This window comes from Acomys russatus, chromosome 11, assembly GCF_903995435.1.
Source record: "Acomys russatus chromosome 11, mAcoRus1.1, whole genome shotgun sequence".
Taxonomy (NCBI): Eukaryota; Metazoa; Chordata; class Mammalia; order Rodentia; family Muridae; genus Acomys; species Acomys russatus.
The window spans coordinates 58,510,868-58,532,558 of NC_067147.1; the positions used below are offsets into that span (position 1 = coordinate 58,510,868).

Sequence of the window (21,691 nt, forward strand, 5' to 3'; positions counted from 1 at the left end):
AGTAACTTTTCAGATACAAAGTCATGGCTTAAATCATTTTCTCTAAGTCTGGCTGGCCAGCTAAGGAAGTTAAAGGAAACAAACAGTTCAATCTCTTTTTACCTTCAGCTCACAGTCTTCATTCACAGCTAGGTTGCTGGGCTTTAGGTCCTAGGACACAAGGGGAGAGAACAGTGTCAACCTGGTGTCAAGTGCCTGAGTGCCCTAGGGTGCTGAGGCTGCAGACACACATGGAAGACCTCAGAGACAGGCCCATTTCAAGCTATAGTCAATCTCTCAGCCACATTAGCTTTGAGCAGGCACAACAGTAAGTGTTCCTGCCGGGCGTGGTGGCGCACACCTTTAATCCCAGCACTTGGGAGGCAGAGGTAGGCGGATCTCTGTGAGTTCGAGGCCAGCCTGGTCTACAAAGCGAGTCCAGGACAGCCAAGGCTACACAGAGAAACCCTGTCTCAAAAAACCCAAAAACAAAACCAAAAAAACAAATAAAAAAACAGTAAATGTTCCTTTACCAGTTGCAAGGTTGCAGCCCATCGCTATTTCAACAGTTACAAGTCAAGGTTGAGATCTCAGATGCCACTCTTCTAGCCCCACCCACACTACCAAAATAATTACCACCTAAGGCACATACATACCCTGTGAATTATGTCAGCTGAATGTATATACTGCAAAAAAGAAGAAAGTCAGGTGAACGAAACTATTTCAGCTTTTCAGTGCCATGTCCTAGCGCAGTCTGGTCTCCAGGCCCCTTCAGGTGGTAAGCACTGTTCATGTTCACAGTGTGTCATAACTCTCACTCCACCTACTCGAGTTGTCAACCTGTTTTCTTCCCCGCTGAGAAGCACAGTAAGAGTTCTGATATTCTGGTAATAATCAAAGGTGGCGTAGTTTTAAAGCAGCTTACTAGTCCCTCCCACCATCAGGTTAACTTCCCTGAAGAACCTATCCCTTCAAGCTCACCATTCAAGCCTGCGTGGCCTGGCACTCACTACACTGCCCACAGTGGTCCTCCTTTCCCTGCCTCTCACATCCAGCCTAGCCTTGAGGAGTGCTCTAAAGCCTGGATTCCACCTCATGGGACTCGGGCTGCATCAGGATGCCACTAACCTCTCAATGAGGCTAACATCCCCCTCTCTTGGATACTCAGACTGAAAGGTCAGAGAAAAGGACAACATATCGTTTTCTCTAGAGTCAACTGTGGCCTGGGAATACAAGAGCAGTAGGACTGGTTGATTCTGTAGCTCTTTAAGTTTTTCATAAGAAAACAGAGGATTCATTTCCCCAACTGACACTATTACTGTCTGTACCTTCAGCCCGCGGAGGATCTGGTAGATCAGGAACTGAACGTGGTCGTCGGTAAGCTTCTGGCACTTGACGATGTTGTTCAGGTCTGCCCCCATGAGATGGGTCACCAGGTACCTAGGAATGGGGTGTGTGTGTGACAAAGCAATCCAGGAAAGCACCACAATGTCAGCCAAAACCTTTTTTCTTTTTCTTTCTCGAGACAGGGTGTCTCTGTGTAGCCTTGGCTGTCCTAGACTCCCTTTGTAGCTCAGGTTGGCCTCAAATTCAGAGAGCTGCCTCTGCCTCTTGAGTGCTGGGATTAAAGGTGTGTACCACCCCACCCAGCTCAGTCTTCTCTTTTCTAGACAAATCTTATGTAGCCCAGGCCATTTCAAACTTAGACAAAGATGCCCTGCGTTCTCATTCCTGCCTCCACTTCCTGAATGCTAGGATGACGGACGTGCCACTGTGGTGGCCTGAACGGAATGACTGCCACATGCTCATCTATTTGCATAATTGGCCCCCAGTTAGGGGAATTGTCTGGGGGAGGATTAAGTGGTATACTACCTAGTTTTATGTCAACTTGACACAAGCTAGAGTCATCAGAGAAAAGGGAGCTTCCACTGAGACAGTGCCCTCATAAGATCCAGCTGTAGGGTATTTTCTTAATTGCTGGTTGATGGGGGAAGGCCCAGCCCACTGTGGGTGGTGCCATCTTTAAGCTGGGTGGTCCCCGTCTGAGCAAGCCACAGGGGTCAAACCAGTAAGCATCACCATTTCATGGCCTCTGCATCAGCTCCTACCTCCAAGTTCCTGTCTTCACTGTTTTAGATATGAAACTGTGTATAAATAAACCCCTTCCTCTCCAGCTTGCTTTTGGTCATGGTGCTCACCACAGCAATGACAGCCCCAATTAAGGCAGGAGGTGTTGCCTTGTTGGAGGAGGTGTCATTGGGGTGAACTTTGACGTCTCAAAGGCCCAAATAAGTCACTGCACCCCCAGGATATTGTACTAAACTTCTAAAACTGTATGTAAGCAAGCTCCTAATTAAATGCTTTCCTCTGTAAGTTGCCTTGGTCACAGTATCTCTTCACAGCAGTAGAACAGTAATGGACATCAAACTCAGGCCTCAGGAATGCCAAACAAGCCCTCTAAACCACATTTCCAGTCCTTGCCAGTCTTTTTATTTTTGCAGGAAAAAATACATAGTATAACTAATTGGAAGCCCATAACACAGGATCATGCACTTGCAATCCCATATTTTCACCTCATTTAAATCTTTCACATTGTACACTTTAAAATAAACATGTCCTTAGATTACAAAGTGTTAACTTATTTTTTTCAGGAGTGACTAGCATCCTTGCATTTACTTTAAAGGAAGCAGGAACAAGGTGTTCCAGAGCTTCCCACAGGTGCAGTGATCAGTAATCCTGCTTTTATGTGGTAAGATGAAGAGTGACTTCGTTCAGGTCCAGCAGGTTTGCAAGAGCCATTCTAGACACACTGCTGTCACCCCATCATTACTGCAGCACACAGTTGAGAGCACAAAGAGCCAAGCAGGGCCACGAGGTAGAGCCTGTACCTGAGGGCAGCTGCTGCTTTCTCTTCAGGCTGCTCAGGTGAGTCGGCTTTTGTATAGACTAGAGAGACTCGGCCTAGTTGTGACTTTAAAGTGAGATTTTTAGCCATTTCCATAAAACTTGCATGTTTATATTGCCATAAGGAAAAGCTGAGTTCTACGTGTAATTTAAAGAGTAAATTAAGAGGCAAGAGAAAGCTGTGCACAGTGGTGCACACCTTTAATCCCAGTACTAAGGAGGCAGAGGCAGAGGCAGGAGGATCTCTGAGTTTGAGGCCAGCCTGATCTGCAAAGCCAGTCCAGGACAGCCAAGGTTACACAAAGAAACCCTGTCTGGAAAAAACCAAACCAAAACAAAAAATAACCAACGACCACCAACAAAAGAAAGCTGGAGAGACGGCCCATTAGAATATGCTTCCTGCTCTCCAGGGGCCTGAAGTCAGTTCCCAGAACTCGTGTTAGGTGGCTCACACCTGCCTGTAACTCCAGCTCCAGAGGACCTAATGTCCTTTTCTGGCCTCTGTGGGCACTGTGCTCATGTCCATATACTCTATTATACACATAAAATATTTCTTAAAAAATAAAGAACAGCCAGGCAGTGGTGGCACGTGCCTTAATTCCCAGCACTCAGGAGGCAGAAGCAGGTGGCTCTGATTTGGAGGTCAGCCGGGTGTACAGAGTGAGGTTCCATGACAGCCAGAGCTACACAGAGAAACTCTGTCTTGGGGGGGGGGGTGGGGTGTGTAAATTATACTCTTTGAAGTGTTTTCATCAAGGTAGTTTGATTTGTGTGACGTTCCAAGCTCCAAAAGAACACAATCAAAGGCAGCTCCCAAGCCTGATGACCCGAGGCCCATGCTCAGGACCACACCCTATGGTAGAAGAGAACTGATTCCTCTCAGTTGTGCTTTGGCCTCCACATGCGTGCTCCAGCATGAGCATTCATTCATATGCACTGATGCATATATAAACCAATAAAATTTTAACATGTTACAGATGTCACAATAACCAAGAGAACCATATCTCTAGGTAATTTCCCTTACAGCTTCTCAGTATTTAGTGAAGACTCAAGAACACAGCACTATTCCCCCACAACAACCCAGTCATTATTTATTTTGGGAGTGCTGAGGAGAGCCACTGTCTTGTGCCTTGGGGACAGATACTTTTAAACTGAGGTCCACCTGGTCTTGGAGCTTTTGAGACAGGGCCTTGATGCTCACCTGAGCTGGCTGTAAACTGCACACTCTTCCGCCTCACCCTCCCGAGGCATGCAACCAACACCTGCTTCAGGAACTGTATACTTTTAGCCTCACTCTGGCATATAATCTGATAAATATAAGAACGTTCTGTAGGGCCCCTGGGATGACTCCAGGGTAACAACACTCATGAAAGTCTGAACTCAATACCTAGGATCCATGGTGAATGGAGAGAGCACCAACGGCCCAGAGTTGCCCTCTGCACACACCAGCAACCACACACATCACAAACACACAGGCACACCCAACAGTGGTGTAGCTTGCAGTCCCTTTTCTATCACACACAATTGATCTGAGGATCTGGGAAACATAAGTGGTGGACCTGGCACTTCTGATCCACTTTATCACGGACAGGGTGAGGCTGTGAAAGCACTACATCAGGACCCACAGTTAGCCATTTTCACAGAGAGAAGCTCTACACACTGCTCCTAGGCTACAATGTAGTCAACTGAAAGTCGAATTCTTTTAGGAATTATGCTAATTATTCCATATTGTTTCCACAAGGTCTAAGAACAATCTATGGCCATCAAGTATGAAATTTCAGCCCACATATGGATGGAGTTCCAAAGCAGATCATACAACATAGGACAGGAGCAAGGACCACACAAAGTCTATTAAGGAAAGCAGGTTACTTCTCAAATCATCAGGCTGTGGAAGGCCAAGTGCAGATGAACTCACTTAAAATAAAAGTCAAGGGGCTGAAGAGATGGCTCAGAGGTTAAGAGCACTACTGCTCTTCCAGAGGACCTGAGTTCAATTCCCAGCAACCACATGGCAGCTCACAGCCATCTGTAATGTGATCTGGTGCCCTCTTCTGGCACATAAGTGTACATGCAGATAGAGAACTCATAGATAAAATAAAACAAACAAATAAAATAAATCAAAAGTCAAGCCTGGCTAGGCATGGTGGTGCATGCCTGTAATTCCAGCACTTGGGAGGCAGAGGTAGGCGGATCTCTGTGAGTTTGAGGCCAGCCTGGTCTACAAAGTGAGTCTAGGACAGCCAGGACTACACGGAGAAACACTGTCACAAAAACAAACAAACAACCTCCTGCCCCCCCCCCCAAAAACCCCCAAATGTCAAGCCTGCTTCCACCTCAATACCCTAAAGGCAAAATGGACAATCCAAAGGGCATCCCTAGGAAGCCACGAGCCTCTACAGTATCTGATTCTGGCAAGTGTACTTAATGACACTCGAGAAGACTTGCTTGATATTATCACTGGACTGAAGACTTGCTTGATATTATCACTGGACTGAAGAGTGAATTCCTAAAATAAATGAAGGCAGGCTGGAGTCCACTGCAGCTGGAAAGCTATCTAATACCTCATCTTTAAAAGATTAAGTGAGATTATAAATTGAAGGCCAAGAAGAACTTCACAGCCTGACTCCAATCTTGCTTCTTGCTTGGGATGGCAGCATCCTCTAAAATCCAGTTCCCCACACATCCCCAGTGAGGCTAGTCAGTGAGATCCATGGGATCAGCACTAGGCAGGACTCAGGCCTGGAAATTTTCTTTCTTTTCCTTTCCCCCCTCTGGTTTTTCAAGACAGGGTTTCTCTGTGTAGCCTTGGCTGTCCTAGACTCACTTTGTAGACCAGGCTGGCCTCGAACTCACAGCGATTTGCCTGCCTCTGCCTCCCAAGTGCTGGGATTAAAGGCGTGCGCCACCACTACCACCGGACTCAGGCCTGGAAGTTTTCAAGGCTCTACATTGTGCCCTGTTCCAGAGCCTCCTTTCCTGAGTCCTGCCTGGGTGACAGCCAACTGTCAAGATTCCCACCACTGCTGGGCGGTGGTGGTGCACGCCTTTAATCCCAGCACTCAGGAGACAGAGGTAGGTAGATCTCTGAGTTCGAGGCCAGCCTGGTCTACAAAGAGAATCCAGGACAGCCAGGGCTGCACGACAGAAAAACCCTGTCTCGAAAACAAAAACAAAAAAAGATTCCAGCCATCGCATGCTTTTGAAAGCTCAATACAAGTGAAAGTTCAAAACAAAAACCTCTTGTTACAGCCTGGTGTCCCCACCACTATAAGCTCTATCCAAAAGCAGTTAGAAGGCAGAACATGTCTTCCAGATTAAACAGGGCTTAATACAGCAGTAGGAGCCACCAATGGTCCTCACCACAGAGGTCACACAACTTTCCCCTCACTCACCGTAAGAGAATCCTTCCAGCCCAGTATTCTGCCCCAGTAACCTCTGACCTCACTGGCTACTTCCTTCCTGGCTCTCAGCTGGACAATGGCTTCCTGCTCTAGCTCTGACACAGTATCAAGTCTTCTGCCTCAGGACCTCTGTGCTGACTGTCAGGACTGGCTGGGACATGCTCCCCATAGATTACTATGGATTGGATTCCTTTTCGACTATTTATTAGTACTATGTGTGTGTGGAGGGCAGAGAAGAGCTTCGTGGAGCCCGTTCTCTCTACCTAGGCCAGGCTGTAGAGCAAATGCCTTTCCTCTTGAGCCATCTTGCCTGCCCTTCGATATTTTCCACAAATTCCACATCCTCAAGAAGGCCTATCCTTTACCAATGTATCTGAAGTGTGGCCACTTCTCTGGATTACACACCTAACCGGCCTTTTCTCCTTTGTTATAGTATTGCCATCTGCTAGTGTGCTACGTAATTTCCTTTCTTATACGCCTCTTATCACTGGGAGTGTACAATGTCCGAGGTAAGCAGGGTTAGGTCTTGTTCTGAGTAGTACCTGAAGCATTCAGAGTGGTGTCTGGCCCACAAAGGCACTATGACAGATGACTCAGGACAGCTCACAGCAGTGTTAGCAAGACAGGGCGATGGAGTGTTTTACTGGAAGTGTATATGCTCAGGCTCTTATCTGGCATGGGTACAATTAGGCCCGAGTGTTCTTCTTCTTTTTTTTTTTTAATTTTTATTTTATGTGCATTTTATGTCTGTGAGTGTCAGATTTTTGGAGTTACAGACAGTTGTGAACTGCCAGAACAACACTCGGCACTCCCAACCACTGAGCCATGTCTCCAGCCCCCTAGGCCAGAGTGTTCTATAACAAGGGGTAGAAGAACCATCCAATAGCCTAGCTGGTGGCTTAACAAGCACACCACTCTCGCAGGAAGCACAGATATTAGGTGTCCTCTACATTGCCAACATCACCTGGCCTGGACTCACTACTCTGACACATCGTCCATGGTAAAGACACATAGCGGCAAGTGTGCGGTCAAACAACCAAGGCACCAACAGGTCCACAGGGACGGCAGGAGGGCACTCGTGCAGGGTTGGCATGGGGGATGCACAGGAGGGCACCCGTGCAGGGTTGGCATGGGGGATGCTGCCATGGCGATTCAGTCTAGATAAAGGGAAGGCATGGAAAATCCCACAATGGAGGTGATCAGATCAAGGTGACCACATGCAGCGTGGAGCAGAGAGAGGCTTTAGTTTTGGTGTCTTCCATAGGATAGAGCACAGTGGTACTGGTCATGACCTTGGACATGTCAGAGGAAACTGAGAACCAGAGCACCCAGAAGGAAGCAACATTTGTTCAAACTCATATACAGTGAAGGTCTCAGTCTGTTTCCTCATCTGACAATCAGATGATAAATCTACACCAGTGTCGTGTCAAGAGACAACATGCTCAAGTCCTCTGTAAAGCTGTGAGGTGACACTAAAAACCCAGCTAGTACCACAGACTGTGTTACAGTTCCAGTCACATGAGTAGGCCATGGTTTTTGGTTTTTGGTTTTCCAAGACAGGGTCTATGTAGCCTGGATGTCCCAGAACTTGCTATGTAGACTGATTTTGACATTTCTATACTTTCACAAATAACACCTGTAGGCAGGCTTGCTACTGCTCCAATTGCTAACAACTCAAGAAAGAAGAAAAAGCACACCACTCTCACAGAGCTTACAAGGCAAGAAAGAAAACAGGTAAGTACATGGTGACAACATTTGCAAAGAACCAAGCAGAGCAAGGAGCAGACAGTGCCTTGGGGTCACAGTTCAAATAGGACGAGAGAGTCCTAGTTTTGTTTTTTCAAGACGGGGTTTCTCTGTGTAGCCTGGCTGCCCTGGACTCACTTTGTAGACCAGGCTGGCCTTGAACTCAGAGATCTGCCTGCCTCTGCCTCTCCCCCACGCTGGGATTAAAGGTGCACGTCACCGTAAGAGAGTCTTATCTGAAGACTCTTGTATGGAACTGAAGGGAAACGAGCCAATCAGCAAGTGGGGAGAGAGGAGAGCAGGCAGAGGCTTTGTTGGAGTGGCTGGTTGTCTGTATTAGGAAGAAAACAAGGACAGAGAAACAGGTGGGGAGTGGGTCACAGGAGGGCAGAGAGTACACAGAGCCAGGCCATGCTGGGCCTCTCCAGATCTACCACAGTGCACAATATGTGGTCATTTAAATTCTTCTTCTATTTCAGTTGATAGAGATGAACTATTATACTGATTTTCACTCAGAATTTTTTTTAAAAAGACTTATTTATTTATTAGATATATAGTGCCCTGCCTACATGCATGACAGAAGAGGGCATTAAATCACATTATAGATGCTTTTGAGCCACTGTGTGGTTGCTGGAATTGAACTCAGGACCTCTAGAAAAGCAGTTAATGCTCTTAACCTCTGAGCCATCTCTCAGCCCCTTCATTCAGAATGTTAGATTCACCAAGATAGGAAAGATGTTTTCTTTAAGTTTGCCAAACACAAATAGCCAAATTACTATGAATTTAACATTTGTATATTTCCTGATTGGTTCATGGTTCTTCTTGCTGTATGTAGTTTATTCTATTTATGTGTAATAATATAAATGTATGTGTAAAAAAATAAATTTATTTAAGAAATAAAGTAAAAAAAAAATTTTTTTTGGGTTTTTCAAGACAGGGTTTCTCTGTGTAGCCTTAGCTGTCCTGGACTCACTTTGTAGACCAGGCTGGCCTCGAACTCACGGAGATCAGCCTGCCTCTGCCTCCCAAGTGCTAGGATTAAAGGCGTGCGCCACCACGCCCGGCCAAGAAATAAAGTAATTTTAAAACATGAAAAAAAATCTTCTTTTCTCAACTCGCCAACTAGAGACTGTGTGCTTGCTGTCTTCCTCAAGGATTAGGACTGTGTCTGGCAGAGGCAGATATTCAAAGGCTGAATAAAATCTATAAAAGCAAACCCAAACCCAGAAGTATTCCCTGACTTGATGCCTTTAGTTCTAGTTAACTGACCCAGAGTGCTCATGCCCTTTCTATAGGAGAAAGCCAGCCTGGTGTCCAGCTGTTCACTGGCTTTCATTAAAACGAGGGCTGCTGTGCATTTTCTAGACCACAGGAAAATGCAAGACCCCTTGTGTCTCCTTAAGAACAAGCAGAGGAGGGCCGGGTGTGGTGGCACACACCTTTAATCCCAGCACTTGGGAGGCAAGGGTAGGTAGATCGCTGTGAGTTTGAGGACAGCCTGGTCTACAAAGTGAGTCTAGGGCAGCCAGGGCTACACAGAGAAACCCTGTCTCAAAAAGCCAAGTAGAGGGCTGGGTGTGGCTAAGGGGGAGGGGCAAAGTGCTTGCCTAGCATACACAGAGCCCAGGGTGCCCAACAGCATGAACTAGGTGTGGAAGGTCAGGCCTGTTATCCCAGCACTGGGGAGGAGACAGGAGAATCTGGAGTTCAAGGCCATCCTTTGTTACGTAGTAAATCTGAAGCCACCCTGGGATACATGAGATCCCAGCACACAAATAAACCCGAAGCAGAGATGCACAGGCAGGCAGACCTGCCAATTCTAGGTCTGCCAGGAATGCGTAGTGAGACCCTGTCTCAGTAAGTGAAACGACTGAAAAAAGAAAAGCAAGAAAGGAGAAAAAGAAGAAATCAAAAACAAGAAGCTGTAAAACAGGAAGAGTCTTAGAAGATTCGTTTCCATTTAACCCGTGACAACTTGGTTCTCCTGAAAGTTGAAGAAACTGTCTGCAGGAAGAGTCCTAAAACTACCCCTGCCCACCGTAGGCAGCGTAGTTAAGAGTAGCTGGGAGAAGCCAACCGAAGTGGCACACGCCTGTATCCCAGCACTTGGGAGGCAGAGGCTTTTTGGACTTGATCCTAAAACCACCTAGTAAAACTTTCTGCAGTTCTAGACATCTGTGGCATGCAATCAGGACTCACAATAAAACATTTGCCACTAGACAGCATAGGCACCACAGGGCTCAAGTGTGCCACCCGCCCACTATGTCAGCAGTCAAAATTAGATGTGATCACTTCCCCAGCCATCTCAATGTCTGCAGGTTGCTGGTCACAAACAAAACCAACCTTATGTGATCTTACAGATGAAGCAAAAATGTGAATCATATGAGGAAATGAAAAGTAATGAAACAAATGCTCAAACACAGGAAAGCACGCTCAAAAGTCAGTGGTAACCTGAAAGGCAGTTAACAGCTTTTGTTGGTTAGCATGGGAAACGCATACTCACAGGCAGAGCCTGCTGTGCACCCAGCAGCCTTAGCCTCTGGTCCTCAGTATGTTGCTTGCTTGCCTGTTTTTCTTAATGAACACAAATGTTTTAAGGAGACACAGGCTCAATGGTGCAACACCAAACATCATTCTTCCCATCTCATCCTGAAGGCGTCAACACCTGCAAACCATGCAGTCCTATCGAAGGAGACCGGTCTACCAGACTCTGGAGAACACAGGAAGCAGCTGTCTCTGGAAGGGTGTTCATTGATTGGACTGCTATCAACATCACAAAAAGCCACCAACAAAACCCTTCCCCAGCAATAAGCTAAGGCTCACTACTGTTTTCAGGAAGTGTGTTAACTGACTTGAGGACACATTCACCACACAGCATGTGAAGCTGCTTTGCTCAAGGGAGAGGCAGGGCCTCGGGAGGGCTCAGGGGCGAAGAGCACTGGCTGCTCCTGCACAGGACCCACATTGTGACTCACAACCACCTACAGCTCCAGCCAGAAGACGCGACACACTTTTCTGGCATTCACAGACACCAGGTATGTATACAGTATACATATACATACATATATACATGTATGTGTGTGTACGCAGTCACTAATAAACACATAATAATAAAAAAATAAATCTTGGGGGCTGGAGAGATGGCTCAGTGGTTAAGAGCACTAGCTGCTCATTCAGGTCCTGAGTTCAATTCCCAGCAACCACATGGTGGTTCACAATCACCTGTAATGAAATCTGGTGCTCTCTTCTGTCATGCGGTCATACATGCATATAGAGTGCTTATATGCACAAGTAAATAAATCTTTTTAAAAAACGAATTGCTAGAACGCAGTTGGAGGGTAAACAGAAAACAGTACCATAGTTGCAGAAAACTCTGCCACAGTCATGCACTTGTTGAAATGACTTCAATTTTAAAATTGTAATAAATGAATGCAACTTTATATTACTGAGAAGAAACACTGGTAGTTGGTGGGCTAAATTTACTGCCAATAAAATTTAAGCTTTCAAATAGACATCAGCCTTCATTATGGCCTTTTCAATGTAGGAAAAATAGGTCCATTTTTCATTGCAGGATGCTCAATTAAACCAAAACATAACACTTGCTAGTCCATGAATAATTTTTTTTTTCCCGTTAAAGTCTATTCTGACTAAAAATCTTAGGTTGAGGGATGGTTCAACGTTTTAAGAGCACTGACTGCTCTTCCAGAGGTCCTGAGTTCAATTCCCAGCAACTACATGGTGGCTCACAACCATATATAATGTGATCTGACGCCCTCTTCTGGCCTGCGGTGTACATGCAGATGGAGCATGGTATACATAATAAATCTTAAAAAAAAATCTTAGGTTAAAACTGAGATGACACGCCCGTGTCTTTCAAAGCAATCCATGAAAGCGCTGCAGTAGCGTTTGTTCCTCATGTAGACTCCTAAGCACGGCTTGCAGCAGGCTCCATCAGCTGTGCTCAGCTGTGTGGGCAGCCTCTGTTCTGGTGTAGGAGCAGGCGTCACTCTTAGTTATTTCCATCTTCCCTGTACCTGGGCCATGCTGCCTGTCCTGTCGCTGCCTCTCCTCCTCCTCTCCAGTTGCATCTTTGGCATTCATGTCTGTTTTTTTCCTTTTCTATAAACAAAATACAAGAGCGCAAATGTAGATCTGCCTGCTTGTTTTGTAGGAAAAGATGAGATGGTATTGACAAAGAAAGAGTGGAGAAAAGTTGTCTTTGCACGGGGAGAATCAGGAGTGAAACGCTATAGTGGCCACTGACAACCCTGCGTCAACAGCCCCCTTTCCAAGGTGGTGCTCTAGGAGCACTGCAACGTTTGAGCAGCAGGGTCGTTAGAAACGTGGCTTTGAAAACTACGGACTGGTCCCTTTCTTTGTTTTGCCACACTGCACCGGCAAGCAAACAAAGAAGATTTAGATGTTATTGCTCACCTTGCTTTTCTATAGTGGCTTCTGCTACATCAACGCTCCTACCACTGCTAGCTGGCATCTCTACAGGAAGCCTAAAAGCCACGGGCCCATCTGACTACAACCTGGAACCTTTAAACCAGGAAGTCAAATGGCCTTTTTTCTCCTCTTTACATAAGCTAATTTCTTCAGTCATGTTCACAGAGAAAGAAAGCTGACTAATACAGAAGCTAGGGAAGGGCAGTCATGACCTACAGTTCTGTCTGGCTTTTACAATAAACATCTTTTCCACTTAGGAATGCCAGAATTGCAACCAGACCACATGTGCACTACGCTGAGACGCGTCTTCTCTTGTAGCATGGCGTGTCTCTCAAGTGGGATGGGCTGTGTCTGCTCCTCTTCCTTTGAGAAAGGCCCTGACAAAAGCAACAGAAGGGAGGCGGCTGTGTTTGGCTCACGGTTCCAGTGCACAGTTCATCCCAGCAGAGTCACAGAAGCAGGAGCTGAGACAGCTGGTCACCGGGCACAGCAAGCAGAGAGGAATGAGATGCTTGCTTCTCTCTCTTACATGGTCCCCAGATATCCCCTGCCTAGGAAATAGCCCCAGCCACAGTTTAGATGGCTCTTCCCACATCAATTACAGAAGCTAATCCCCCAAAGGCATGCCGCCCAGAGGCCCAGCTTCTAGATTCTGTCAAGCTGATAATTAATACAAGAGTTAATCAGACACTAGGAAAGCTACAGTGGTGGGAAGGCTGGATGAGCACAGGACCCCTGCTGAAACCGGTCTTGCTGTTACACGTGTGCCACACGGCATGTGAAGGCATTCATGAACAACGGAGCAAATCTTAGGAGTGATCAGAAGGGTGGTGCTCCTGCAGAGCTTCCTACATCCTATAGAGCTTGCAGGCCAGGAGCTGGCTCTCAGTGGTGACTGGTTCACGAACACATCCAAGTACTATTTTGTCTCCTTCCCTGTTGAATTTCTTATGGCCCTCTACTTGTGACTCATGCCACATCCAGGCTTTGCTTTCTAAGAAGCACCAGATTAGAAGAAGTCTTTCCCAACATGTAGGGCCTGCCATCTGACCCAGGACAAAAACTTAGTATTTCTAGTACCAGCATGTAGTCTCAGCATCATCTCCCCATCCACGGGGGATCAAAGAGGGAAATAATGATGTGGACTGCCATTTTAGGGGAAAAAAAATAATAGTCAAAAATCCCCTGTACTCTCTCCCTCTGTGAAACTTTTGTAAGGACCCATCACTGTATCTGAAATGGTAAAAGTGCTAAAATGCTACACATATAACATTCACTATATGTATCCATCCCCCAGGAACCCAGAAGAGGTGGAATATAGAATAATCTTCTGAGCAGTTCTGCGGCTGCTCAACCACATCCTCTAGCTGAGGTTGCAAATCCAAGAGATGCACTCACACATCGCTGAATTCCTCCAGGGACCTTGCAGGCGTGAACACATCCAGAAGACCGATCACCTGCAAGAACACATGCAGATCAGACACTGAGGAAGCAGCGCGCTTCCCACAGAGCTTTAGGTAGAACGAAGCCCAAGCTAACTTGGACTGTTGATCGTGCTGCCTCTAACTCCCAAATGCTGGAATACAGACACAGGCCACAACACATAGTATTTTACCATGAAAAAGCCCAATCTCCTTAGAATTTGTTTCCCTTGCCAGTAGTGTATCAGACAGCAAAAAAGAATTAGAATGTCTACCTTATGCAATGTGTGTGCGCGTGGAGACCTGAGGGAGGCACTGGACCCTCTGGAGCTAGAATTACAAGCGGTTTTGAGTCACCCAATGTAGGTGCTGGGAACTAAACGCAGGTCCTTTACAAGAGCAGCAAGTGCTCACAGCCACTGAGGCATCTCTCCAGCCCCAAGGCTTGGCTCTTCACTGCATAAAACTAATGGAAGGAAGGTAAGACAACTTCTACATTAAGTATAAGCACTCTGGCCTTTCCTGTTCCCCCTCAAACATGTCAGTAGGAAAGAAAATTGAGACATTCAACCAGGTGCCTGCTGTGTTAAAAAAAAAAAAAAAACAGACCAAGGAGGCTGAAGAGTGGCCCAGCAATTTCAAACCAGCCAGGGTGACAAAGTGAAACCCTGCCGTAAACCAACAAAGCAACCTTTAAAAAATACAAGCCAGGCATGACGGTGCACACCTCTAATCCCAGCACTAAGCAGGTAGAAAAAGGTGAATCTCTGCATTCGAGGTCAACCTGGTTTACAGAGTGAATTGCAGGACAGCCAGGGCTACACAGAGAAACCCTGACTCAGAACACAAAACAAAATGAAAACAAACAAATCCCCCAAACACTAATATCTAAGTATAGGGGACTTTCTCCTGCTAGAACATGAACATCTTAATATAAAAAAGATGGAGAGATACTAAAAAACCTGCTTATGAGCCAGGCAGTGGTAGTACATGCCTTTAATCTGGAGCAGAGGCAGGTGTGAGGTTGAGGCCAGCCTGGTCTACAAAGTGAGTCTAGTCCAGGACGGCCAGGACTACAGAAAAACCCTGTCTCAAAAAAAAAAAAAAAAAAAAAAAAAAAAAAAAAAAAGAAAGAAAGAAAAAAAAAAAAAAAGAAAAGAAAAGAAACCTGTATATGCAACAACCTCTATAAACCAAGCCCCCACCTTTTGGGGTAGTAGAGGTGGCTCAGCCATTCTTCAACCTGAGTTCAGTTCTCACCGTCCTGTTAGGTATCTCACAAGCACCTCTAACTCCAGATCCAAAGGATCTAATGCCTTTTTCTATCCTCCATGGCAATGCACACCCGTATATATGCCCCCAACACGTACACATTACTAGAAATAAAAAACTTATAAAAAATAAAGCTCCAGGCTGGAGAGATGGCTCAGGTTTAGAGCACTGTCTCCTCTTCCAGAGGTCGAGTTCAATTCCCAGCAACCACCTGTGATGAGATCTAGCGCCCTCTTCTGGCAGGCACGCACGCAGAACAATGTAAAATAAATAAATAAGAATGGCATGCATGTATGTATGAGCATATTTGTGTTTGGTTTTTGAGACAGGGTCTCTCTGTGTAGCCCTGGCTGTCCTGGACTCACTTTGTAGACCAGGCTGGGCTCAAACTTACAGCGATCCGCCTGCCTCTGCCTCCTGAGTGCTGGGATTAAAGGCGTGCGCCACCACGCCCGGCTGTATTTTGGTTTTTTTGAGACAGGGCTTTTTCTCTGTGTAGCCCTGGCTGTCCTGGAACTCACTCTCACCAAGCTAGCCTCTAACTCAGAAATCACTTTATGTGTATGACCGTTCTGCCTCCATGTTGTATCTGTGCACCATGTGTGGACAGAAGAGCGTATCAGAGCCCCTGGAACTGGAGCTATAGGTGACTGTGGGCCGACTCCCAGAGCTGTCTTGACATCCACATACATATGTGCACTTATATATACACATACCCACAAAATAAAGAAATCCGCAGCATCAGGAAATATTCTCACTGCTGGAGAATGCCTCAGCAGTGAGAACACTGGCTACTCTCGCAAGCAGCCAGATTTGGTTCTCACAAGCACCTGTGGGTCCAGTTCCAGGGAGCTGACATCTTCTGGCCTCCAAGGGCACTCACTGCACCCCCATGACGCACTAAACTGTAGCAGCAAACACACATGCACAGAAACTAAAAAGATCCTGGAGTGAAACTACAACTCTGGGAAGAGGCACCGCCATCACTCTCACATGTGACCAGACGGCCCATGGCACCAATGCAGCAGCACTCACGCACACGTGTGCCTGTCCACCTGCACTCATGCACACAAGGGAGGGGCACTCACGTTCTCATGTTTCATGTGCTTCAGCAGGCGCAGCTCTCGGTAGGTCCTTTTGGCATGAATGATGGACTGAAATGGTCTCGACAGCTTCTTAACTGCCACACGATGTCCCGTCTTTGTATCAAAAGCAGCACTAACGGGAGGGAGAACAACAGAAGACCTACATTAGAAGTGCTCCAAGCACTACTTTCTTTTTTTGTTTGTTTGTTTTTGTTTTTTGAGACAAGGTTTCTCTGTGTAGCCTTGACTGTCCTGGACTCACTCTGTAGACCAGGCTAGCCTTGAACTCACAGCGATCTGCCTGCCTCTGCCTCCCGAGTGCTGGGATTAAAGGCGTGCGCCACCACGGCCGGGTTTCCAAGTACTACTTTGAAAGCTACTTCATTTCCAAGTTAAATGTGTGGCAAGACACAGACTAAGGTAAAGACTAATGACCCATCACCCACTACCCAGAGGAGGCTCCTATTTATTCACTATGCTCGTTTTGTGTTTTTTGTCTGCGTTAGTGGTTGGCAAGCACTCTTCAGAGGCGCAGAGAGTAGACTCTTCCAAAGCCTGGTCACAGTCCCTGACACAACTAACTCCTCGGCTTGCAGTTGTTCCCTCAACGCAGCCAGGAAACAGGAACCTACAAAATGGGAGTGGCTGTGCTCTAATAAACTTCATGGAAGCAGGCAGCATCTACCAAAAGGAGCCAACACACTCATCATCCCTATGCACCCTGTGCCCAGGCCTCTTTGCCACCTTGCTACTACACGGTAGTCACAGTATAGGCCACAGAAACTACCCTGCTTCTAGGAGAATGAGCACTTCCAAAGTGCCACGCCGTGCAGAGATGAGGTGTGCAGAAGTCCTGCGGCACGGGCAAGAGTGACAGAGAAGAATAAATACTGATGACAATAGCGAGCACAGTGACCACAGAATGAGACCAGACGGGATGAGGAGCAACATGGTGCCAGTTCAGCATCGTCATTAGCTCAGAACTTTCCCTCACCAAACTATCAGGGAGTCCTCCTTTCACCCCCAAACCTACATGGATTCCAACCATCAATCTGATTTGTGATAACACTCTTAGAATTTTGCAGTCTCCTCTCTGAGCCTTTTCTACTGTGGAAACAAGCTGTACAAACATTTCTTTCACAGACCTGGCACCAGAGGGCGCTCTCGCGCGCACACTTCCCTGCAGTGTAGGGATCTTCACACACTTCTTCCCATTTGTTTCCCTGCTGGCTAAAAACCATCAACTCTGCTGCTGTTACCTACTGACTAGAATTCTCCATCACCCACCAAAAGTCTGTCCTCTGAGAAAGTATCCCTCCACTCCCAACTTGACAACATTCTTGGCAACTATATCGCCCAAATAGAGGCCTATCCAATGCCCCGTTTCCTGACCCCTCCACATCATGCAGCCACCTTCAGGGCCACTAGACCTTCTCTCCCTGCCAGCACCCTCCCGCCTTTCAGCGTGCTTTTGCTCACTCCACCCTGACTGCAGCAAAGCTGCTGGCCTCATCACCACTGTCTCTCCGGCTCTCTCCTGTCTTCTGTCCCCTAACTGCTCGATGGTGATAATTACTCCTGTACCCTTCCCTTGGATAGGGTCTAACCTTGGGCGACCCCAGCCACTGAATCACCCATGGCTAACCATGGTGGTTACGGAAGAATGTATAGTCAGACTGCATGAAAAAATTCACTTCTGAACATCATTTCAAGTATGTTTTAAAATAGTGCCACTCTTTTCTCACAAGGTTATTTTCCACTCTAAAACGATCACTTGGTATTTTTGTCTCTAAAACGTCCAAATCCCAAAGGGAGCTTTATATAGCTCCATCGCTCCTTGTGGACCTGTGTACCCCAGTCTCTCTCCACCAAGGTTCTCCACAGACTCTCTCTCTTGCTCTAAGGCATCCCCTCTGATCAAAACACAAGCCTGACATGCTTTGGAGATATCCCACACCTCAGGGACATTCCTCTGCACCCCTCTTCTCCCTTGTATGCTCACCTATTTATGAGAGGGGGAGAGGGAAAGGAGAGGGGGTGGTAGGGAGAGGGGCAGACAGACTGGGATTTGAGTCCAGGGATGGGGACGGTAGGCAAGCACTCTACCACTGAGTCATAAGCTCATCCCTCTTCAGGGTCACTCAGAATATGCTCTAGAAAATTTCCATCTTCATTAATTTGCTTTGATGACTCCCCACCATAGCATAAAAAGTTCTCCAAAGCTTAGGAATCTCCAAATTCTCAAGGCACAGGAACCATTCATGTCAGCTTCACCTGAGGATTTATAAGAAAACTCCTGGACACCATCCTAAAGCTGCAAATCAGAAACTGAAAGGAGCCCAGTAAATTTTATTTTCTCAAGCCCTTCATGCACAAAACCAAGAGCTCCTAACCTACACCACTGCTGTCCAGTGTGTACTCCATGGAGTTGTGGCCCTGGCACTGCCTGAGAGCTCACCGAGAAGGCAGGATCTCAGCCCCTACAGTAGAGTCTGCTTTGTGACAAGATCTCAGGTGATTCATTCAGCTCTTAAGTTTGAGAAGCACAGCTCTACATACAAGGCTCGTTCTCAGCTCCTGTTCTTCCTTGAGTCTACCCTGCAGGAGTTGCTCTTCTCCAGCCTATTGATGGGTTCTGTGAGCAAGCCCAACGGTGCTTTTCTGGGTTAATATTGCCATGGTTACCACTTCCCTCCTACTGTCAGCGGACATTGTCACAGGCTTTCTAGGACCTTCTCTGCATTGTGCACTTCTTCTACTTTCCCGATAATGGAGTTATTCAGGGGAAGAGCCCTGGGCCGTTGAGTTCTACTTTCTCCTCCTGATGACCTCGCCTGTATCTATGCTACAGTTCCATATGGAATGCCCTCCACAGGCCATGTGTTAAACACTTGATTCCCTAGCTGGTGGCACCACTTTGTCTCCTTTTGCTGTTGTTATGCGAGCTTAAGGAGTCCAGGCTGGCCTTCAACTCACTATATGGCTGAAGACAATCTTAAACTCTGATCCTTCTACCTCCACCTCCCGAACACTGTAACCACAGATGTGTCCTGTCTAGCTGGAGAGTCTTAAAATTTTAGGAGATGGGCTGGGCAGTTGTGGCACATGTCTTTAATCCCAGCACTCAGGAAGCAGAGGCAGGTGGACCGCTGTGAGTTCGAGGCCAGACTGGTCTACAAAGCGAGTCCATGACAGTCAAGGCTGCACAGAGAAACCCTGTCTCAAAAAACAAAAAACAAAACAAAACAAAAAAATTGGGAGGGCCCAACCAAATGGTTCACTGGAAAGGGTACAGGCCTGACAACCTGAACTTGATTCTGGAATTCAAATGGTAGAAGGAAGAAGCCAACTGGAGAATGTCCTGTGACCTCTACACACACCACAACACATGTACAGCCCTATGCACCCACACAAATTGAACAAATAGAAAAGGTTTATGTTTTTAGTTAGGAAGTTTGTCCCATTCTCGCCTGCAGAACAGCCCACACCAGACTCCCTCCATGGTGCTTTGTCAGGTGTATGGTTCAGGCAACCAGACTGAACCCTGGGAAATGGAGAGCCTTACAAAGTAAGCCTTTGCTACTTTAAACTGCTCCTTCAGATTATTTGGTCATAGGGATGGGGAAATTATACAACCCATGATTTCAAGTTAAATGCCACTTATAAATGTAAAGCCCGGGGCTGGAGAGACGGCTCAGCGGTTAAAAGCACTGGCTGCTCTTCCAAAGGTCCTGAGTTCAATTCCCAGCACCCACATGGTGGCTCACAGCCATCTATAATGGTGTGCAGACAGAACACTATATACAAAACAAACAAACAAACAAACAAATAAATAAATGTAAAGCCCATCTCTCCTTGAAACCTCCTCTCTAGGCAGCCACACAGACACCTAAGCACCAAGAACTTAGTGAGCTGAAAACAGCCAACTAGTCTCCTGGCTCTGTTATACCAGGTAAATGGATGTCCATCCAATTGCTCCAGACAGATTTTGAGTGTCACATTTGCTTGCCACCAAGCCTGATAACCTGAGTTTAATCCCACCAATTGTCCTCTGACCTTCACACTTGCACCACCCTCCCCCCGTCACACACACACACACACACACACACACACAGACACACACACACACACACACAAATTATCAAGATAATAAATACACATGACTTTATTTTAAACTCCAGGAATCTTCTTGGCACACAGAATAAGATGCAAATTTTCTACCATGGCTTGTCTGGCTCAGGAGTTTACCTGGTCCTACTGCTCACCCAATCAGCAGTCCCCATGTGTGACAATCATCCCATCACAACCATGCCCTCCCCAGCTCCAGGTTTACTCTGAGTGTACTGGCTTCTTTCAGTTCCTTAAACTGTTTGGGCAGACTGCTACTAGTTCCTTCACCACCACCTGCAATCCACCCCACAACTAAATCTTTATTCTTCAAGGACTGGTTTAGTCTCCCCTCAAAGAGGTACCTGTTAGCCTTTGCCTTTTATGCTCCTTTGTTTACATAAACCCGTAAGAAGACAGCCTTCCTTCCGTCCCAGCACTTGGGAGGCAGAGTCAGGAGGATCTCTGAGTTCGAGGCCAGTCTGGTCTACAGAGGAGGAGTCCAGGACAGCCACACAGAGAAAACCTGTCTCAAAAACCAAGCAGCAGCAGCAGCAAGAGCCAGCCTTCTCTTTCCAGTATGCGTTAAGTCCTTACTACTCTTTAAACTGTTCCCTGAGCGGGTTTGAAAGTAAGGAAAAGGCCATGGCTCCTACAGCTTCCACTGCGTGTCTTGTCTCATGCAGCCTGTGTACCTTTGTCCTCTCCTCCGGTTGAACCTGTGGGGAGCAGGGAAGGCCAGCAGGAGTGACTGCACACAAATCCAGCAGAGCTGGAGAAGAGGACAGCTGTCCTCTTCCAGGCTCTTCAGCAGCTGCTCCAGAGCTCTGACTCCACTAGCTGGTCAGTGGAGGACAGATGCTGCACCTGGACCCCACAGCCCCCAATAATCACAGTGATTATTATGTTTGTTTACCACCCACCGGGTAGTTAAAGGAGGGCTGGGCTTTGGAGGTAGACTTATCTGGGTTTAGTACTGCCTCTGTCACTTAATAACTGTATACTCTTGAGGGAGTTCATTAAATTCTATCAACCTAATATGTAAAATAAAGATAATGTTTATATTTAATCAAAGGTACTAGCTTTTATGGCAGGTTTAGCAAAACCCTAATTTTGTAAAATTCAAATATCAGACACTAATAATGTCTGCTGTTGCCACTCACCCTGACCATCTTGAAGGCAATGTGTGCATCTGTCTCTCTCACCATTGTGGTACAGAAGGGCTCAGCTTAATTCTTGGCATGCAGGATGTGCTGCCTGGTCATGTGACAACTCCACACACTTTAAGAAAGTTGTCTTTTTTTCTTTTTCTTTCTTTCTTTTTTTT

At 46.6% G+C, this 21,691-nt stretch overlaps 1 protein-coding gene across 3 annotated transcripts in view; it reads right to left on the reverse strand.

The window, feature by feature from the left end:
• Mapk14 (mitogen-activated protein kinase 14) overlaps window positions 1-21,691 on the reverse strand; it is a 62,887-nt gene that overhangs the window by 21,667 nt on the left and 19,529 nt on the right. For all 3 annotated transcript variants that reach the window (XM_051153427.1, XM_051153426.1, XM_051153428.1), the window contains exons 2-6: window positions 16,261-16,390; window positions 13,878-13,936; window positions 1,308-1,419; window positions 636-665; window positions 103-150 (exon numbers count right to left, since the gene is read on the reverse strand). In XM_051153427.1, coding sequence (XP_051009384.1) covers window positions 103-150; window positions 636-665; window positions 1,308-1,419; window positions 13,878-13,936; window positions 16,261-16,390 — 379 coding nt within the window. The remainder of the gene's footprint in view (window positions 1-102; window positions 151-635; window positions 666-1,307; window positions 1,420-13,877; window positions 13,937-16,260; window positions 16,391-21,691) is intronic.